This window comes from Tripterygium wilfordii, chromosome 18 (assembly GCF_013401445.1).
Source record: "Tripterygium wilfordii isolate XIE 37 chromosome 18, ASM1340144v1, whole genome shotgun sequence".
In the NCBI taxonomy this organism is placed as follows: Eukaryota; Viridiplantae; Streptophyta; class Magnoliopsida; order Celastrales; family Celastraceae; genus Tripterygium; species Tripterygium wilfordii.
In genome coordinates, this window is record NC_052249.1 from 1667025 (window position 1) to 1685941 (window position 18917).

The 18917-nt window shown below is 37.6% G+C and overlaps 4 protein-coding genes and 1 pseudogene across 5 annotated transcripts; all 5 read right to left on the reverse strand.

Moving 5' to 3' along the window:
* Positions 1-591: 591 nt before the first annotated feature.
* On the reverse strand, positions 592-5045 carry LOC119983691 (putative casein kinase II subunit beta-4). The gene is made up of 5 exons (XM_038827384.1): positions 4602-5045; positions 3231-3449; positions 1654-1763; positions 1396-1561; positions 592-1069 (listed from the first exon to the last, which is right to left on the reverse strand). The coding sequence occupies exons 1-5, from the start codon at positions 4858-4860 to the stop codon at positions 939-941; spliced, it is 885 nt and encodes a 294-aa protein (XP_038683312.1). The 5' UTR covers positions 4861-5045; the 3' UTR covers positions 592-938.
* A 1164-nt stretch (positions 5046-6209) lies between these two features.
* Positions 6210-11779, reverse strand: LOC119984841 (putative casein kinase II subunit beta-4). Its single transcript, XM_038828971.1, has 6 exons — positions 11644-11779; positions 11170-11490; positions 8970-9188; positions 7308-7417; positions 7050-7215; positions 6210-6677 (listed from the first exon to the last, which is right to left on the reverse strand). Exons 2-6 carry the CDS (start codon positions 11426-11428, stop codon positions 6547-6549), a joined length of 885 nt encoding a protein of 294 aa, XP_038684899.1. The 5' UTR covers positions 11429-11490; positions 11644-11779; the 3' UTR covers positions 6210-6546.
* Positions 11780-12840: 1061 nt separating this feature from the next.
* Positions 12841-13730, reverse strand: LOC119984308 (annotated as a pseudogene).
* Positions 12841-16531, reverse strand: LOC119983551 (putative wall-associated receptor kinase-like 11). 2 transcript variants are annotated; one of them, XM_038827216.1, is made up of 3 exons: positions 14271-16531; positions 13766-14017; positions 12841-13614 (listed from the first exon to the last, which is right to left on the reverse strand). In XM_038827216.1, the coding sequence occupies exon 1, from the start codon at positions 16490-16492 to the stop codon at positions 15236-15238; it is 1257 nt and encodes a 418-aa protein (XP_038683144.1). In that variant the 5' UTR covers positions 16493-16531; the 3' UTR covers positions 12841-13614; positions 13766-14017; positions 14271-15235. The 2 variants fall into 2 exon arrangements, with proteins under 2 accessions (XP_038683144.1, XP_038683143.1); XM_038827215.1 differs by having other exon boundaries at positions 12841-14017.
* A 64-nt stretch (positions 16532-16595) lies between these two features.
* LOC119983552 (wall-associated receptor kinase 3-like) lies at positions 16596-17676 on the reverse strand. The gene has a single exon (XM_038827217.1). The coding sequence runs from the start codon at positions 17511-17513 to the stop codon at positions 16626-16628; it is 888 nt and encodes a 295-aa protein (XP_038683145.1). The 5' UTR covers positions 17514-17676; the 3' UTR covers positions 16596-16625.
* Positions 17677-18917: the final 1241 nt, after the last annotated feature.

Below are 18917 nucleotides of genomic sequence, written 5' to 3' on the forward strand. Positions count from 1 at the left end.
TACCCGATAAACAACTGAAGTATTTTTCGCCACGGGCCTAATTTGTGTTGAAATTTAGGTCTAAATTATTTTCCTAGCACGGCTTGGATTTGGCATAAAAGGCTTTTTTGAATAGAGTTGTTGGCCCAATACGGTGGGCCGCCCCATCATAACCGAAACCTACATGACCCAAACAATTTTCAACTAATGCTCCAAAGCCCAAAAATATGACCCCATTTAACCCAAACAATTAACTCTCTCTTCAAATCCAAGTAAGGTGATAAAATTACTCCACCCTAAGGTGATAAAATTACTCCACCCTTCTTACGTAACTCTTTAAAACGTCAATCCAAATATTTATTTGCTCCGTTTATTTTTATTGTATAAACATATCATCAACACATCTATATGAATATATTATTTAATAACCCAATGCCGACAATCAACAACGTTTTTATAAAAGATATATTTAATGTTAATATTGACTAATATCTGTCTACAACGTTAAGAATTATCATTTCACCATATAATTTTTTTACTATAAATACCTCGCAATACTTGTCTTCACAAATCACACGCCTTCTCCTCTCCATTTCTTCATTTGCAAGGGAATGAAAAGAATAGAGTTACTCTCTAAAACGTTGAAAATCTCCAGACAGAGAGAATCACAGACAACGCTTGAAAACAACTAGCTAGTATTATTATCAGTGGACGTGTTGTCAAAACATAAGAAGAGGAGATGGTATACCATAACCAAATTGGAAAGGCTTGACCATATTGGATACTGATACTGCTGCATTTTTAAACATTTCACTGGGTACATCAAATCATAATACTCTTGGAAACTCTCACCGGTTGGAGAATAGAGAGAGCCCTTTATACTTCAACTGAGCGTAAGGCCAAGCGAGATCGACCGCCACAAATGGACAATGAGAAAATCCCAGTTTCCAACTCCGGTTTCAGGGCTTGTGAAGCTTGAAGCCAAAAACTCTCGGGACATAACTTTGTGTTGGCTTCTGCGGCTTCAGGTGCGCATAGCTCATAAGAAATAAGTGAGGAAAAGTTGTACCGAAATAAGCTCCATCGATATCTTGGTATCGTTGAGGAAAATTATGAACCAGGAATAGGGGAAAAAAGTGTGAGAACTAATCATATATCTAAGATGAAGACACAATAAAAGCAAATGAACCAAAAATAGATGAATGGAAGATCCAACCCGATATATGTTGGGAGGAAAAACGCAGGAATGTAAATATGAAATTAATCAACAAATCATGATAATCAATTTGTAAACATGCTCATCTTGAACAAAAAATAAAGGTTAAAAACATATTATAACCATGAGAAAATTACATGCAGACCCAAAATTCACGTAATAGAGATCTCACAAACAGAGGGTGCAACGGAAAAGGATACTGCCTTGGTACTTGGACCGAGGGTAATATATATCTTCACATTTAGGACAGTATATTTTAACAGTACTCGACCGAGGAATGTCAGACTGACCAACAGGAAGGCACGGCTGACCACAACAGTAAACTCTCGGACATCTTCCAAAGTCATAGCTTTTGTACTTCTCTAACTATAAAAATTCTCACACAAACATTAGAACCAAAATGACACAAAATGTACAAACAAATCACAAGAATAGACAAACGAAGCAAAGAACATTACCATGGCAGTCATTCCCTTGGTAGTCAATATGTAACGCACATGAATCAGACCATACAGCATCTCAGCCGCCGATTCTACCAACTCATTCTGTTCTTCAGTGAACATATCTCCTGTACAAGCCCATCACATACAAAGGAGTGGCTTTAACGACAACAGTGAACAAACAGACAGAGACACGAAAACAAAGGGCAAGCAGTTGGGAGTGGGGGAGGAAAGAAAGGTGAATAGCAAAGTCATGGCTCAGAAGCATATGTGTATGAGCTTATCTACAAGAAAGTTACATTACCATGCAAACTTACATGCTAAAGCTACTCTTGGAACTGCTGCAAAAATTTCTCCTGTTTCTCAATTAAGAACTAACTTCAATAATCAACTCTACTTCTCAAAAACAAGTGTGTTATTGTGTTCCATCCATAGAAATCAATTCCCAAGTGAAAATTTATAAGATCGCGTGTTTCTGAACTTAAGAACAACTTGAACAAAAAACAAAGATCTCAATTTCCACTTCAACTCTGATTTATAAATAAAAACATGCAGCTGAAGCATGGTTTAACGTAACACACACTGAGATATCCAACAGTGGTATATGACTGCACATCAACAAGGTTAAAAAATACTATTATGAAACCAATACGAAGCAGAAAAACTTCAGTGAAATGGTACATACGTTTGACTGACAAACCATGCAAGAATATAATAAAAATTCTCCCCTCAAAAATGTTTGCCTCCATCATTTTTCTTGAGAAAGGAGACCCTTCAAGACATCATATTTCATGTGGTAGAAGGAAATAAGTCAATAACAACCTCAAAATGACAGTTCAAGATAATCAAGGCAGTGGCATTGGGGAGTTATGAAAAAGCTAGATGTGTCCATTCACTGCAGATGCAATCTCAAGGATAACTTTCAAACTTAGAAGTGAAGACATAAAAATTAATTTTGACGAAAATTGTGGCAGAGGATTTTTTTTCCTCCACAGCATGTATGAGTTGACTAGGGATAATGCTTTCGGCTGGGAGACAATGAATTTTACAGACGCTCGGGGTGACGGGTCACTTCAAGAGTTCACCCGTGCACAGCACAGGGTTCCCTTAATTCAAAAAAAAAATACCGGTATAGGGTTCCACATCAAATTTAGATTTAGGTTCAACTGCATATTAAAATTGGCATCTATAAAACCAAAAACAGAGATCTACAAATCGCTACAAGTATTGATTCATGAATAACACGAAACAAATGTTAGTATGTTATTCTGAACTAACGATCTAATAAGAGACAATCTCAAGAACAAGCAATACATCTTCGAAACTGTTGCCATAAAATCGCTGTACAATCGCACTTAACCCATAGATCTAATAAGAGATATCCTCAAAAAATGAACATTCATTTCACAATTAATAAATTCTCGAGTTTGGTATAAATCAGGGAAAGCTAATACACCTTCCAACTTTCAAATGAAAACTTCAGGATAGTGTACAAGAAGATATTATGTATAGTGGAGATGTGAATAACAGATCACACTACACATATATTTGCAAACAAGAAAACTAAAGCCAACCTGACGCAAAGGAATGCTTACCATGTGAAGATTCGACGTCCAAAATCAAATCAAGTGCATAATCATAATAAGGAACTTGACTGCTCAGGCCACAAAGATTAAAATCGTCTTGGATGTATTCATCATCAACTTCACAGAAAAACTCATTTCCTCGCAAATTGCAGAACCATGAAATCCAAGAGGTGTCATCTCCATCAGAACCACTGACATCTGACTCTTCACTGTCTGTTTCAGATTCCTCTGCAGTTTGTGCCAATAAGGCCACCTCAGCCGATTTAAAACAAAAAACGCTACCCAAAGCGCTTTGAAACTTGAAATTCAAAAAATGTAGCACAGACAGCTTGTGGAAAATTTTGCAACATTAGGTAAGTAGACAGCACGTACACAAAGAAGAACTCAAGCCTTCATAAAGATGGAAAGGTCAAAAATGTGGAGGAATTTCACAGCACTCAAAATTACAACTTTGCCACTAGAGCATATAGCATCATAGCAAAACAGGGTCATATAAAATTTAGAAGCCAAGAAATGAATAAAAGCTAAGAAAATGACTTGGCATGTACATAATTCATGCTTAGATATCGCCAGAAAGAAATCTGTGTAAAAAATAGCAGTAAACTAAACAAGTTCGACATGTAGATGAGAATCATGAGATAAAACCCTAAGTTAACTGTCTGCTCTGTCAAGGGCACAAACCAATCTCCTAAGTCAGTCCACTTTTCAAAAATAGATGCCAAAAAAAGTCAAGCTCCAAACTTCACATCAAATATGTATTAAAGAGCACCAAGAAAGAAACCAGTAAAAAACAGATCCCTCAAAATCAAACTGATCCTCCACCCAGCCTCTAAACACAACAAAAGACTATAACACCTTAGATATTCAATGTTACATAAGGAAGATTCCAACCCTCTAAGAGCCCAAACAGATATTTTAAAAAAAGAAAAACAATCAGACACAGTTTACATAACAACATTGCTTCCAAGTACCAAGGAGACCAAGAAAAAAATTCAACTTTCTAAAATAGCTTCCCACTGTCTCAATAACAATACTACTGACTAAACACTTTCAAATCAGAAAGACAAAAACATTTGAGTCGTAAACATAAGATATAGAGCAACTGATATCTCATGCCCTTTACGAAATAAAAACAACTTAAATACTCAATATTACGAAACAAAGCTAAGACTAGATGAACTAACCTAATTAACAAAATTTCAAAACTTTAGCTGGAAATGCAATACCACCAGCGACCCAGATCCCACCCACCATAAGTGTTAGAAACAAACAAAAAATTTCCCCCAATATAATTACCAGGATAACAATATAACCGGTTCGCACATGAAGAGGAAGAACAGTGTAAAATGTAAATAAAAAAGGAGAAATATAAGGACTCACCATCAGAGCTTTTGTTCTTAGCGAGGGAGGCGGAGCGGGAGTCACGGTGATCGAGCTTCGCTTTTCCGGGGGAAGTGGAAGGGACCGACGATCTCTCCTTATCCTTAGCGTTGAATCCCCTCGAAGTGGACGGGGAGGACTTCTCTAGATGCTTGTCCAGAGCATCATTCACGATACGCTTCCGATCCAAAGGCCCTCCTCCTCCTACAATCTCCGATTTGCCCAACCCACCAACCCCGCCTTCTCGATCCCTGTACATATTTCTCTCTTAAAATTCAAGCCCCAAAGGTTCTGGTTCGCAAGAGCTTCAACCTCTGCGACCTAACATGCCCGGATGCCCCGATTCCAGTGGAACAAGCGAGAAAGTCAGGGTTTTGCAGGGCCGAAAATGTACGCAATTATGAGAAAATTGAGAGAGATCGTGTCACCATCCTCTTCTGCGACACCGTTTCTTTTGTTTATTTTCAAGTCTTTTAGCCGTTAGATGGGAAGTTGAATGATTGGCTAGGATTCGCTTTTATTATGATATACATATATATATGTTCTCTAATTAGGGTTGCCCTTATCTTGGACTTGGATGACTATTTTCTGTCTACTGTCATTCCGAGAAGGTGAATACATTGTACATGATGGAGAAACAATTAATAAGATGGTCTTTATCGTGCATGGAAAGCTAGAGGTCTACAGTTCTCTCAGTGAAGTAAACCCAATTAACGTCCTTAAAGAAGGTGACCTCTATGGAGAAGAAATTACGTGGGATGTTTTTAATGATTGGTCATCTGATTCTGAGCTCCCCAGGTCTAGCCTTTTTTCTCCCCGTTGATATAGTGCGAGATTTTCTCCATCGCCTTCCTCACGAATGAAGGTGAAATATGGATCTTCTAATTCATTTATCGTGGATTTTTCACCACACTGGTTATTCTGGTATGTTTCTACGATAAGCATCTAATGTTCAATGATGGGGTTCCTAGATCTTGTGGAAATCGATATTTTTTTATGAATGGGAAGTCAACAACAACCTAGATCAGCCTAGCTGTTTCCCGTTATTGTATTTCTACCTTGTGGTCAAGGGTTCAATCCTTGTGGGTAGTATTTGTGTGTGCATTTGTGCGAATTATGTGAGTGAGTGTGGGTTGCATGTGTGTGTGAGTTGGAGGGATATATGCATAGTGCGTATGTATGCTTCTATTGCCAAATAAAAATTATACAAAAAAAAAAACCTAGTATTGTTATTTAGTCCGTTTGGGTTTATCTCAAGACAAAGTTGTTTTAGTTTGTCTAAATTCATCCCAATAAAGTGTTGTCCAGTGTTCACGTTTTTTTTGTTGTTTTTAGTCTTGGTGCCTAGGTATTTTTGGCTTCGGTTTATAATTTCTTACACTACTATCGTGGCGTTAGAAGGAATGAATTTAGGGCTTACACCCTTTCAAACAAAAGTCAGTTGACAATGTAATTATTTTATATACAATTAATATGTTTAGTGATGCCAACAATCTCTGCGCACCTTTAACTCTTACGTTTAATATGTTTGATTTCTATTTTCCATCGAATAATAAAGCTTCCATACACATTATATATGCAGGAAAATCTCCCACACAGACACACAGATAAGATAGTAAGACAGAAAATGCTTAAAAACATAAGAAGAGGAGATGGTATACCAAAAATTACATATGAAACCACATTAAATAATTTTCAAACCAAAAAACGAAAGAAGAAAGAAGAAACTTACAAAGCCTCTGTTAGATTCAAGAATTAAAATTGAAGAGGTCATGCTTGACCATATTGGATGCTGATACTGCTGCATTTTTAAACATTTCACTGGATACAACAATCGTAATACTCACCGGCTAGAGAATAGAGAGCCCTTTAATACCTCAACAGAGCAGAAGGCCAAGCGAGATCCAACGCCACCAATGGACAATGAGAAATCCCAACTCCAGTTTCAGGGCTTGTGAAGCTTGAAGCCAAAAACTCTTGGGACATAACTTTGTGCTGGCTTCTGCGGCTTCAGGTGCGCATACGTCATAAGAAATAAGTGAGGAAAAGTTGTACCGAAATCAGCTCCATCAATATCTTGGTGTCGTTGAGGGAAATTATCAACCAAGGAATAGGGGGAAAACAAAAGTGTGAGAACTAATCATATATGTAACATGAAGCCACAATAAACGCAAATGGACCAAAATAGATGATAGGAGGGACAAAATTAGCAGTGCCATACAGAAATGAATGCAAGATTCAACTTGGTACACATTACGAGAAAAAAAGAAGCAGCAGGAATGCAAATATGAAATGAATCAACAGATCATGACAGTCAATTTGTGAACATGCTTATCTTGAACAAAAAATAAATGTTAAAGACATATTATAATGGTGAGAAAATTACAAGCAGACGCAAAATTCATGTGATAGAGATCTCACAAACAGAGGGTGCAACGGAAAGGATACTGCCTTGGTACTTGGACCGAGGGTAATATATGTCCTCACATTTAGGACAGTATATTTTAACAGTACTCGAACGAGGAATGTCCGACTGACCAACAGGAAGGCACGGCTGACCACAACAGTAAACTCTCGGACATCTTCCAAAGTCATAGCTTTTGTACTTCTCTAACTATAAAAATTCCCACACGAACATTAGAACCAAAATGACACAAAATGTACAAACAGATCACAAGAATAGACAAATGAAACAGAGAACATTACCATGGCAGTCATTCCCTTGGTAGTCAATATGTAACGCACATGAATCAGACCATAAAGCATCTCAGCCGCTGATTCTACCAACTCATTCTGTTCTTCAGTGAACGTATCTCCTGTACATGCCCATAACACACAAAAGAGTGGCTTTAACAACAACAGCGTACAAACGGACATAGACACGAAAACAAAGGGCAAGCAGTTGGGAGTGTGGGAGGAAAGAAAGGTGAATAGCAAAGTCATGGATCAGAAGTATATGCTTCTCTACAAGAAAGTTACATTACAATGCAAAATCACATGCTAAAGCCTCTCTTGGAACCGCTGCAAAAATTTCTCCCATATCTCAATTAAGAACCAACTCCAATAATCAACTCTACTTTTCACAAACAAGTGTGTTACTGTGTTCCATCCCATCCATAGAATTTACCGATTCCCAAGTGAAATTTATAAGGTCGCGTGTTCGGAACTTAAGAACACTTGAACAAAAACCAAAGATCTCAATTTCCACATCAACTTTGATTTATAAAGAAAAACATGAAGCTGAAGCATGGTGCAACACATCACACACTGAGATATCAGATGACTGCACATCAACAAGGTTAAAAAATACTATTAAGAAACCAATACAAAGCATAAAAACTTCAGTGAAATGGTACATCGTGTTTGACTGACAAACCACGCAAGAATAGAATAAGAACTCTCCTCTCAAAAAAGAGTGCCTCCATTATTTTTATTGAGAAAGAAGACCTTTCAATACATCATATTTATAAAAGGAACACAAAATGACAGTTCAAGATAATCAAAGCAATGGCATTGGGGGGATATGAACAAGCTAGATGTGTCCATTCACTGCATATGCAATCTCAAGGATAACTTTCAAACTTAGGAGTTAAGACATACAAATTAATTTTGATGAAATAGTGGTAGAGGCTTTTTCCTCCACAGCATGTATGAGTTGACCAGGGATATTGCTTTCAGCTGGGAGACAATAGTTTGAGCCTATGCCGGAAAAACCCAAATGATTTAACAGATTATCGGAGTGACTGGTAACTTCAAGAGTTTACGTGTACACAGCACAGGGTTCACTAAATTCAAAAAGAAAATACTGGTATAGGGTTCCACATCAAATTTAGATAGGATTCAACTGCATATTAAAATTGACATCTATAAAACCAAAAACAGTGATCCACAAATCGCTACAAGCAATGAATAACAAGCAACAAATGTTGGAGTAACATTTTGATACATGAATAACAAGCAACAAATGTTAGTATTGTTACTCTAAACTAAAGATCTAATAAGAAACAATCTCAAGAACAAGCAATACAGACAATCTCAAGAACAAGCAATACACCTTCCAAACTGATTGCCATACAATCGCACCTAAACTAAAGATCTAATAAGATACATTCTAAAAAAATAAAAATTCATTTCATCAAGATGATTAATAAATTCTCGAGTTTGGTCTAAATCAGGGAAAGCTAATACACCTTCCAACTTTCAGAATAGAGTACAACAAAAAATTATCCAAGTAATATCTATAAACTAAGTGGAGATGTGAATCAACTAGAGTAATACCCACCTCACAAATTAGAGCTTAAAAAAAGATCACACTACACATATATTTGCAAACAAGAAAAGTAAAGCCAATCTGACGTGAAAGCTTACCATGAGAAGATTCGACGTCCAAAATCAAATCAAGTGCATAATCATAATAAGGAACTTGACTGCTCAGGCCACAAAGATTAAAATCGTCTTGAATGTATTCATCGTCGACTTCACAGAAAAACTCATTTCCCCGCAAATTGCAGAACCATGAAATCCAAGAAGTGTCATCTCCATCAGAACCACTGACATCTGACTCTTCACTGTCTGTTTCAGATTCCTCTGCAGTTTGTGCCAATAAGGCCACCTCAGCAAATTAAAAACAAAAAAGGCTACCCAAAGCACTTTGAAACTTGAAATTCAAAAAATGTAGCTCATACAGCTTGGAAAATTTGGCAACATTAGGTAAGTAGACAGCATGTAGACAAAGAAGAACTCAAGCCTTTAAAAAGATGGAAAGGTCCAAAAAGGTGGAGGACTTTCACATCACTCATAACTAGAACTTGCCACTAGAGCATATAGCATCATAGCAAAACTGGGTCACAAAAATTTAGAAGACAAGAAATGAAAAAAAAAAAAAAAGCTTAGAAAACAACTTGGCATGTACAAAATTCATGGTTGGTTAGACATTGCCAGAAGGAAATCTGTGTAAAAAAATAGCAATATACTAAATATGTTTGACATGTAGATGAGATAAAACCCAAAATTAACAGTATTCCACTTTTGAAAATAACTGACACTATACACTGTCAAATGTTCCTTTTTTTAATGGGAAAAAGAATTTTATTAAAGAGCACACCAAGAAAGAAACCAGTAAAACCAGATCCCACAAAATCACACTAATCCTCCACCCCGCCTCAAAACACAACAAAAGACTATAAGTAACACCTTACATATTGAATATTACACAAGGAAGATTCCAACCCTCTAACAAGCCCAGATAGATATTTAAAAAAAGAAGGGTTAATATAACTATTGGCCACCAAAAGATGGCCAGTGTTTCAAATTTGTGCCAATTGTTCCAAATTGTTCACCGACAGTTCAATTTGTGCCAATTAAACCACCCGGGCAGAATTGGGTAATTTCGGTCAGTCAACCTGCTGACGTGGCAGGTTGACTATTAAACCATTGCTCCAACTGGAAAATAATTTCCACAGTGGCAAATAATTAAATTTTTTATTAAATATTATGAGAAAAAAAGAAAATATTAATAGTTGTTCTTTAGCCTTCTGCCAAGCAAAGCTCCATTCCACACTGGCTTAAAAATCCTCAGAAAGCACCACAACCATCATCATGAACGGCAACAAGAAGAGCAATCAAAGGACTCGAAGGATTGCTCTTCTAGAGATTAATAGATGAACGAAAACTGAAAGCATAGATAGGATTCAAGGACTCGAAGAAACTTGCTTTTGATGAATTCAAAAATTGAACTCGAATAAGAAATCGATTGCAGGAAGTAAATTCAGAAGTTCAAAGGATGCAAGAGTTCCAGATCATTGAGAAGAAATGCGGTTTACAGCTTTTCTAAGAGAAGGGTATGTGAGTTCTTTGAGAGGATTTGAGGAAAAGAACAGTGGCGTTTCTTGGTAGAGGAGCTTGAAGGGAGAAGGAATAAGCTTCTTGGTCATGTAAAGAGCCGTTTGCCACATCAGCATTATCTGACATTGTTTAACAGTCATGACCGAAATTGCCCAATTCTGCCCGGGTGGCTTAATTGGCCCAAATTGAACTGTCAGTGATCAATTTGGAACAATTGCAAATTGCACATTTGGAGGACAAATTGGAACACTAGCCATCTTTTGGTGGCCAATAGTTGTATTAACCCCAAAAAAGAGAAACAATCAGACCCAGGTTTCTATAACAACATTGCTTCCAACGAAACCAAGAAAAAAATTCAACATCCTAAGATAGCTTCCCACTATCTCAATAACAACACTACTAGCATGACTAAACTTTGAAATGACAGACCAAAAAATTTTGATCTTAAACAGAATATATACAGCAACTGATGTCCCATGCCCTTTAAGAAATAAAAACAACTTAATTACTCTATATTAAGAAACAAAGCTAAGACTAAATCAACTAACCTATTAAAATTAACAAAATTTCAAAACTTTAGCTGGAAACTGCAATACCACCAGCAAGCCAGATCCCACAAGTGTTAGAAGCAATACAAGCACCAAGATAACCAAATCACCGGTTGTCACATGAAGAGGAAGAACAGTGTTAAATGTAAATAAGAAAGATAAATATAAGGACTCACCATCAGAGCATTTGTTCTTGGCGAGGGAGGCGGAGCAGGATTCACGCTGATCGAGCTTCGTTTTTCCGGTGGAAGTGGAAGGGACCGACAATCTCTCCTTATCCTTAATGTTGAATCCCCTCAAAGTGGACGGGGAGGACTTCTCTAGATGCTTGTCCAGAGCATCATTCACGATACGCTTCCGATCCAAAGGCCCTCCTCCTCCTACAATCTCCGATTTGCCGAACCCGCCAACCCCGCCTTCTCGATCCCTGTACATACTTCCCTCCTAAAATTCAAGCCCCGAAGGTTCTGGTCCGCAAGAGCTTCAACCTCTGCCACCTAACACGACCCAATTGCGGTGGAACAAGGGAGAAAGTTAGGGTTTTGCAGGGCCGAAAATATAGCGATTATGAGAAAACTGAGAGAGATAGACACGGAAAACGCCAATAATCACAGAGAGAGAATGGAAAATCGGAGAAAACTAGGGCTTACAATCGGTGCCGGAGAAAGAAGAGAGAGAGGGAAGTAGATTTTTTGCATGTACGAGCTCCTCTAAGGTTCCTTCTGTCTCTCTTGTTTTTCGTCCTAAACTGTTCCTCTCTTATCAGTCTTGGGCTGTGGGCCTTCTTTTGGTACAGGCCCCTATACCGGATCCACATTAAGTTATTTATAGGTCGTATGGCCCGGCCTGCTAGATAAACTAAAGTATTTTTCCCTACGGTCTTGCTTGGGTTGAAATTTATGTCTAAATTTGTTTGCACTTTGCGCTCCACTATTTTAAAACCACACCCCAAAAAATTTTGCACCCCACATTGTAGTGAAAGTTAGAGCTGTGTTTTGCATTTACTTGAACTGATTCATCAACTTGCAATGATGCAATTGACAAACATATAAACCTTAAACTAATTCAATTTTAATAAGAATTTGATAACCCCTGAATTGATGCAAACGATAGATCAAAAAACAAAGAAAACATAAAAACTCACAATTGTGATAGAACGGAGATGACATGTGCAGCGGTGTAGGGCAGGGATGGCGTGCTTGCAAGTCACCCTTCTTGCTCGCAAGTATCTCATTGAAGATTTGGGGTAAGGTGTGATAATCCTAAATAGAGGGTCAAAACTAAGTTTACCAAAGGTGACGTGTAATTTAAAAATAATGGGGTGTAAATAAAGTCAACCTCTTCACCTCTATCTCTCTTCCATTCCTCATACTTCGAGAACAATATCTTGTGAGGCCTCTTCAAGCTCTCTGTCCAGTACTCCAATCCATGATCAAAGAGTGGCCCATAAAGGTGATTTCCCTTACAGAAACGCTCAAATGCGGTCTGAATTTTACTGAATTCCTGCATACATCTGTTCAAGAATTCCTACAGACAAAAATTGTCTTCCGGGTTCCGAAAAAGGTACACTGTCTTGCATGGTGAGTTCTTCATTGAATCAGGCAATAGTCCTTCAATGGGAATGTGTGTGAAAGAGTTTGGCAGATGATGACATGCCTGAAATAGTAGTATTTGAATAAATCTGTTCAAGAATTCCTACAGACAAAAATTGTCTTCCGGGTTCCGAAAAAGGTACACTGTCTTGCATTGTGAGTTCTTCACTGAATCAGGCAAGAGTCCTTTAATGGGAATGTGTGTGAGAGTTTAGCAGATGATGACATGCCTGAAATAGTAGTATTTGAATAAACTGGATTAAAGCATAGATCTTTCATAGATAGATGAATAACTAAGAACATAGAAAATGTCTGTGTTTTCGATGCCTGACATGCCTGATTGGATGACAAGAAATTGACAGTACCACATTTCCATTGCACACAGGTAATAAGGATATGCATGCATAATAAAAATCTTCCAACTCCTAATAAATGACATCAATGCCTAAAGAACTAGTTTCTGCATATGATTCTGTACTTGAACAAAAAAACTCCTCCCATGTCCTTGTTGTTTGATCAGTTCCTATGTCCTGATGCAGCTCTTCATGATCTTGTACAATGATTGAACCCATTTGTGACATTCTGATACTTTCCAAATGCTGCACGACCTCTTTCATAGCTGGTCTGTTCTTCCCATTTAGGTTCAAGCATCTTTTTGCAAGGTTAGCAACTGCCATATCTTGTTCCTTGCTAGGATGCCCCAAAACTCAAGTATCGAGAATATCGAAGACATTATTGTCTTCCATTGATACCACAAATAAGGAGGCTAATCCTTGTGTTTCTTCCAATGTTGAGGTGATTGGTTTCTTTCCTGTTAAGAGTTCAACAAGAACTACCCCGATACTATAAACATTGCTCTTCTCAGTGAAATGGCTTGATTGGAAAAACTCAGGATCCAAGTAACCAAAAGTACCTTGTACTCCAGTAGTGAGATGAGTTTGGTCAATGTCCATTGATCTTGAAGTACCAAAATCCACAATCTTGGCTTTATACCTCTCATCCAAGAGAATGTTTGAAGACTTAATATCTCTGTGGTAAATAGGTAAAGATGCAGATGAGTGAAGGAAATAAAGAGAATAGTTGAGGGGCTTTTTAGAACTAAAAAACAAAGTACCGGGGCCATTTTCATATTTATCCCTAGAATTTAATATTTAGGTATAGAGTTTAAGGAAATTCTGACCATGGCCTGCCAGACAATTAGACGAGGATAGGTTGCATGGGTTGATTCTGGCCTGTGGGAACTGCGAACCACAATGAGTGGAGAAGAGCATACAGTGTTTTTGGTCATGTTCTTCCCCAGGACATGGAAATTGCAGAGCAAATCAGATATCTTTCAACCAAATCTGAAGTGTTTAGCAACATTCTTGTGCCCATCTTGGAAAAACACGTTTCCTTTCGATTCCAGAGAATCAACGCAAGTCCTTGAAAAATCCTACACAAAGTATTGATAAATAATTAGTTATAATTACATAGTAACCGAGGAACCAAGAACGATAATGAAAATAAAAGGGGATTAGAGCACAACACAAATCCAATAATGATTACTCTTGATTCAAGGAGAACAAATGAGCACGCAACCATTCTAAAGATGAAGCCAGATGCAGGATATATATATATATATATATCAAACTGATCCAATAATCAACAGGGAGTAAAGAATTCAAGATTGAATAAGAAATCCATACCTAACCATTAGTGTGCGGTCAAAAACTTCCAACACTGACTTGATTCGGATCGCCAATACCACCGCCTGGGCTTGCTTTCCCCTCTGATGTTAACTTGAACCGATGCTTGTTTTCCGGTTGTCAAAGGGACATGGAAAGTTGTTTAGTTCTTCGGCTTCCTTTCTACACCCAGATATGCTTTGGGCCTTTCTTTGGCCCAGCCCGGTTCTCTTTGTGCCTCTCGTATTTCTCTGCTACGAGTACGAATTAGGCATTTGCCCTCTTTTGGCAACCTCCGAAATGCAGAGAGCAGAGGGACCAGGAGCTTGGGGAAGCGGGTCGTGAACCAGATCTCCTCTACTCGCTCTCACGCCACTTTGACTGCCAGGTTCCGCCTGATCACTTCTTTCACTTTCTAATTTTGGAAAAGAAAGAGAATAGTGCTTGTGAATGTGACTAAAACTTTCCGGGGAAAGATTTGCTTCCCTTTTTAGAATGATTTGTGTTATGAATTTCTATAATAGGATAGGAATGAACAAACATTGTGATTTAGATTATCATAACTTGTGTTTGAATTCCAGAAATTCTTCCTGTGACATTTTACCCATTCCAATGCCTTATGCGAAATGAAATTTGATACACCTAAACTCATAGAAAAAATTGTATAGCCTTGACAACCTAAACTGATTTGTTGAAGTTCATAGATAAAATAACTGAATTTTTATACTTTTTATGCATAATTAATAAACCAAACAAAAATTCCGCAAGCTTTGCCCTCAGACTCCCTTTAACTTTGCCACATAAATTCCTGCGTCCGCCCCTAGCTTCAAATATCCAAGAATAACTAAGAACATAGAAAATGTCGGTGGTTTCGATACCTGCCCTGCCTACTTCTCTAATTGTTGTTTTACATACTGGTATGCATGTCTGATTGGATATGCAAGCATAGTAAAAATCTTCCAACTGCTAATAAATGTCATCAACGCCTAAGAACTAGTGTCTGAAGATGATTCTGTACCTGAAAAAAGAAACTCCTCCCATGTCCTTGTTGTTTGATCAGTTCCTATGTCCTGATGCAGCTCTTCATGATCTTGTACAATGATTGAACCCATATGTGACATTCTTATACTTTCCAAATGCTGCACGACCTCTTTCATTGCCGGTCTGTTCTTCCCATTTAGGTTCAAGCATCTTTTTGCAAGGTTAGCTACTGCCATAATTTGTTCCTTGCTAGGATGCTTCAAAACTCGAGTATCAAGAATATCGAAGACATTATTGTCTTCCATTGATAACAAAAATAACGAAGCTAAACCTCGTGTTTCTTGACTTTCTTCCAATGTTGAGGTGATTGGTTTCTTTCCCGTTAAGAGTTCAACAAGAACTACCCCAAAACTATAAACATCGCTCTTCTCTGTGAAATGGCTTGATTGAAAAAACTCAGGATCCAAGTAACCAAAAGTACCTTGTACTCGAGTAGTGAGATGAGTTTGGTCAATGTCAATTGATCTTGAAGCACCAAAATCCGCAATCTTGGCTTTATACCTCTCGTCCAAGAGAATATTTGAAGACTTAATATCTCTGTGGTAAATGGGTAAAGATGCAGATGAGTGAAGGTAAGAAAGAGCTCCTGCAACATCTGTGGCAATCTGTAAGCTCATTTCCCAAGTGAGCGGAAATTCCTCGTTCTGTTCGGAATGCAAGTATTGATAAAGTGTCCCATTTGGTATGAACTCATAAACCAGTAAAGGAACTTCTGTTTCCAGGCAACAACCCAATAGCTTAACCACATTCCTATGACGGATTTGTGAAAGTATGACAACCTCGTTAATGAACTGTTTCACCTTTCTTTCATCAACTAATTTTGACTTCTTCACTGCCACTATTTTTCCATCAGCCAGCATTCCCTTGTAAACACACCCTTGCCCTCCCGAACCAAGTATTCTTACCGTATTGAAGTTGTCAGTAGCCTTCTCCAACTCTTTTGAATTGAATATTCTGATCTTATCAACATTGACTTCACTAGATGATAGTTGTTGCTGTAAAAGTATACCTCCATTTCGCTTGAAGTTCTTCTCTTTAAGCTTCTTAATCTTTCTTTTTTTAAGTAATCTATGTAGCCACCACAGCACGGGAAGCGTAAATATTGCCAACCCAAGTGCCCCTCCAATACCTGAAAAAATCATATGTTTTCTGCGCTCTGAGAGGTAACAAATGTACGTTCCTGGATAGTTTTCACAAATCATTGACGATGGACAACCACTATGTTGTGGGGATTGACATTCATCTACATCTGGCAGATTTAACAGAACATAGTTTGTAAATGTAAACGAAGAAAAAAAAGAATATTTATTCTTGAATATTAAAAATTCACTCCTATCAGCTTGAGCGAGAGAGAACTAGTTTACCTTGACATCCTTCGTGAAGATAGGGATTTCCCTGATAGCCGTCATTGCAGCGACATTGAACGAGCGTTAAAGTAGGAATTTGTTTGCTGAGAGTGTTGGTGCATTTGGCGTTTGAATTATTATAACTTGGAATCGTTTCGTTTATTCCTGGCGGAAAATTCGAAGTTATCCCCCAATCTAGAACCACTGGAACGTGTGTCATGTTATGAACTATTTCCAAAATATTAGATGTGGAGGAGTCAATCGATTGCTGGTCTACCAGAAAAGCATATCTGCAAGCACCTCGCTTAGAGTTGTTGCTCATTGTAGACAAAGTAACATTAAACGCCTTGAGTAATTGAGGGATTCCGGTCTGGCAGCAGTTGACGCCTAAACAACTAGAAGTACTCAGCGGATATTCATAATTTTCGCACATTGACACGCAACCTGCAACAATAGATTCATCCCAGTACGACGACATGGAAATTAAGTTGTTGCAACCCACTCCGGTGAATCTATTAACAGTGGTGTTGAACGCGAAAGGGTCTCCCAATTCTACACTTGCGAAAGTAGTGGTGTTAACTTGGCAAGTGGAAAATATTGGATGATTTACACGCATGCTGCTTTCTTGCGCTGAAATACTGAGAACTTCCAGGCCACTGCTCCTTAAGAAAGGCTTGTGGTTGTTGTTGCAATCGATGTCGAACCAGTTGCTGAATGAACAACCTGCTCCAATGCCAAAAGGAAATGGTATGGTGATGTTTCCACATTTTGCTGGACAACCAGGATTTGCCATAGGAGGAGATTGCGGTGCTTGTGCCGTTACCCCAATTTGCCACATTAACAAAACACATATCAGAGAAACCAATTGTGTAGTCATGGTGCTTTTCTTGTTTATTGGTCGGCATATATTGGAACTTCAAATTTCATTTCTGCAACTATATAGGTGTTTTCAATGCATTTCAATATGTCATGACAAGTTTGCTAGTTGTTGTTTTTGTTATTTATTTATTAAAAGATACTTTTTATGCATGGCCGACTGCGTAATAAATATTCCATTACAGGTGTGTAATAAAACAATTCCAACTGTTTTTTTTTTGTTTTTATGGATGAAGTTGAATTGATTTTAACCATTGAAACTGTACTAGAGTTGCCTCCACATTCGGAAAACGTGAATCCCTCCGTCCAACATGCAGTAGGCAATTAACACAACAGTTACAAGTCATCAACAATGCATATTTTCATAGAAAACATCATTACTATTGATGTTTTTAATGTTTTTTTTTTTGTCTGCAGGCCGTCTTTAGCATTTTGGAAGCCCTAGACAAATTAAGAAAATGAGACCCTCATCCCCTAAAATAATTTTTTTTATAAATATGAAATCCAGCATATCTAATAAATCCAAAATGCAATATAATTAATTCTTAAATACACATAAATTATCACCAATATCCAATAAATTAAGCAACTCAAACTTATAAATTTATTACATCAAATGAAACCAAATAACTCATGGGGGAGGGGTCTCACTTATACGGTTCGGATTTAATTTGTTACACGGCAATCAAAGTTCTAGGGTAATGAATTACACTTTTTAATTTTTATATATGTGATGACGTGTCCTTTTGTGTTTGAGTTAATGTGTTTCTTTTCTTAAATAGCAATATTAAGATATTTTTTTCTTATATCAATTTGCAAGTACACTGTACTGTCTCTAAACACCTAAAAAGCTATACAACTTAATAAAAAGTGAGACCCCTCCCCCATGAGAGGCCCTAGGCAATTGTCTGTCTGGCCTCCCCAAGAAGCCGGCTCAAAGGACCCTGCATTTCACTCTTCTTCAATCTATGAAAAATTCATTTTGTGTTTGAGATATTATAGCAGATACATAGCTTCAAATTGCTTATAACAATTGATGATTACGGCAGATTCGCTTATGTGACTGAAAGTAATACACTACAAGCTTGACAGACAACCTTGTACATGAGTGGCCTCTTTTATTACAGAAACAAGTGTTTGAATTTTTTATGCCCAGATCACAAAGTAGACTACAGAGTATCAAAAATAGCCAGTAATTTGGCCGACACCTTTAATTGGTGGAGGCAAATCAATGTCAGGAAAAACATGGCTTCAGATTTGATTATATTCTGGGCACGAAACTCTGTTTTGATGATAAATCTGTGACACTCTGCATAACTTCAATTGATGCTTTTGTTTTTATTATTTTCGATTAATATTGCTGCTTCAAAACTGTACATAATATAATGTGCCTGTTCGACAGGGC

What these genes read in the sequence shown, in the direction of transcription:
- LOC119983691 (XM_038827384.1), bottom strand. Translation starts at nt 4,860, where the DNA reads ATGTACAGGGATCGAGAAGGCGGGGTTGGTGGGTTGGGCAAATCGGAG. An exon ending in TAAGAACAAAAGCTCTGATG is followed by an intron (nt 3,450 to 4,601) that starts GTGAGTCCTTAT and finishes CACAAACTGCAG; the next exon opens with AGGAATCTGAAACAGACAGT. An exon ending in GGACGTCGAATCTTCACATG is followed by an intron (nt 1,764 to 3,230) that starts GTAAGCATTCCT and finishes GGGCTTGTACAG; the next exon opens with GAGATATGTTCACTGAAGAA.
- LOC119984841 (XM_038828971.1), bottom strand. Translation starts at nt 11,428, where the DNA reads ATGTACAGGGATCGAGAAGGCGGGGTTGGCGGGTTCGGCAAATCGGAG. An exon ending in GGACGTCGAATCTTCTCATG is followed by an intron (nt 7,418 to 8,969) that starts GTAAGCTTTCAC and finishes GGGCATGTACAG; the next exon opens with GAGATACGTTCACTGAAGAA. An exon ending in TCGGTCCAAGTACCAAGGCA is followed by an intron (nt 6,678 to 7,049) that starts GTATCCTTTCCG and finishes AACGACACCAAG; the next exon opens with ATATTGATGGAGCTGATTTC.
- LOC119983551 (XM_038827216.1), bottom strand. Translation starts at nt 16,492, where the DNA reads ATGATTTGTGAAAACTATCCAGGAACGTACATTTGTTACCTCTCAGAG.
- LOC119983552 (XM_038827217.1), bottom strand. Translation starts at nt 17,513, where the DNA reads ATGACTACACAATTGGTTTCTCTGATATGTGTTTTGTTAATGTGGCAA.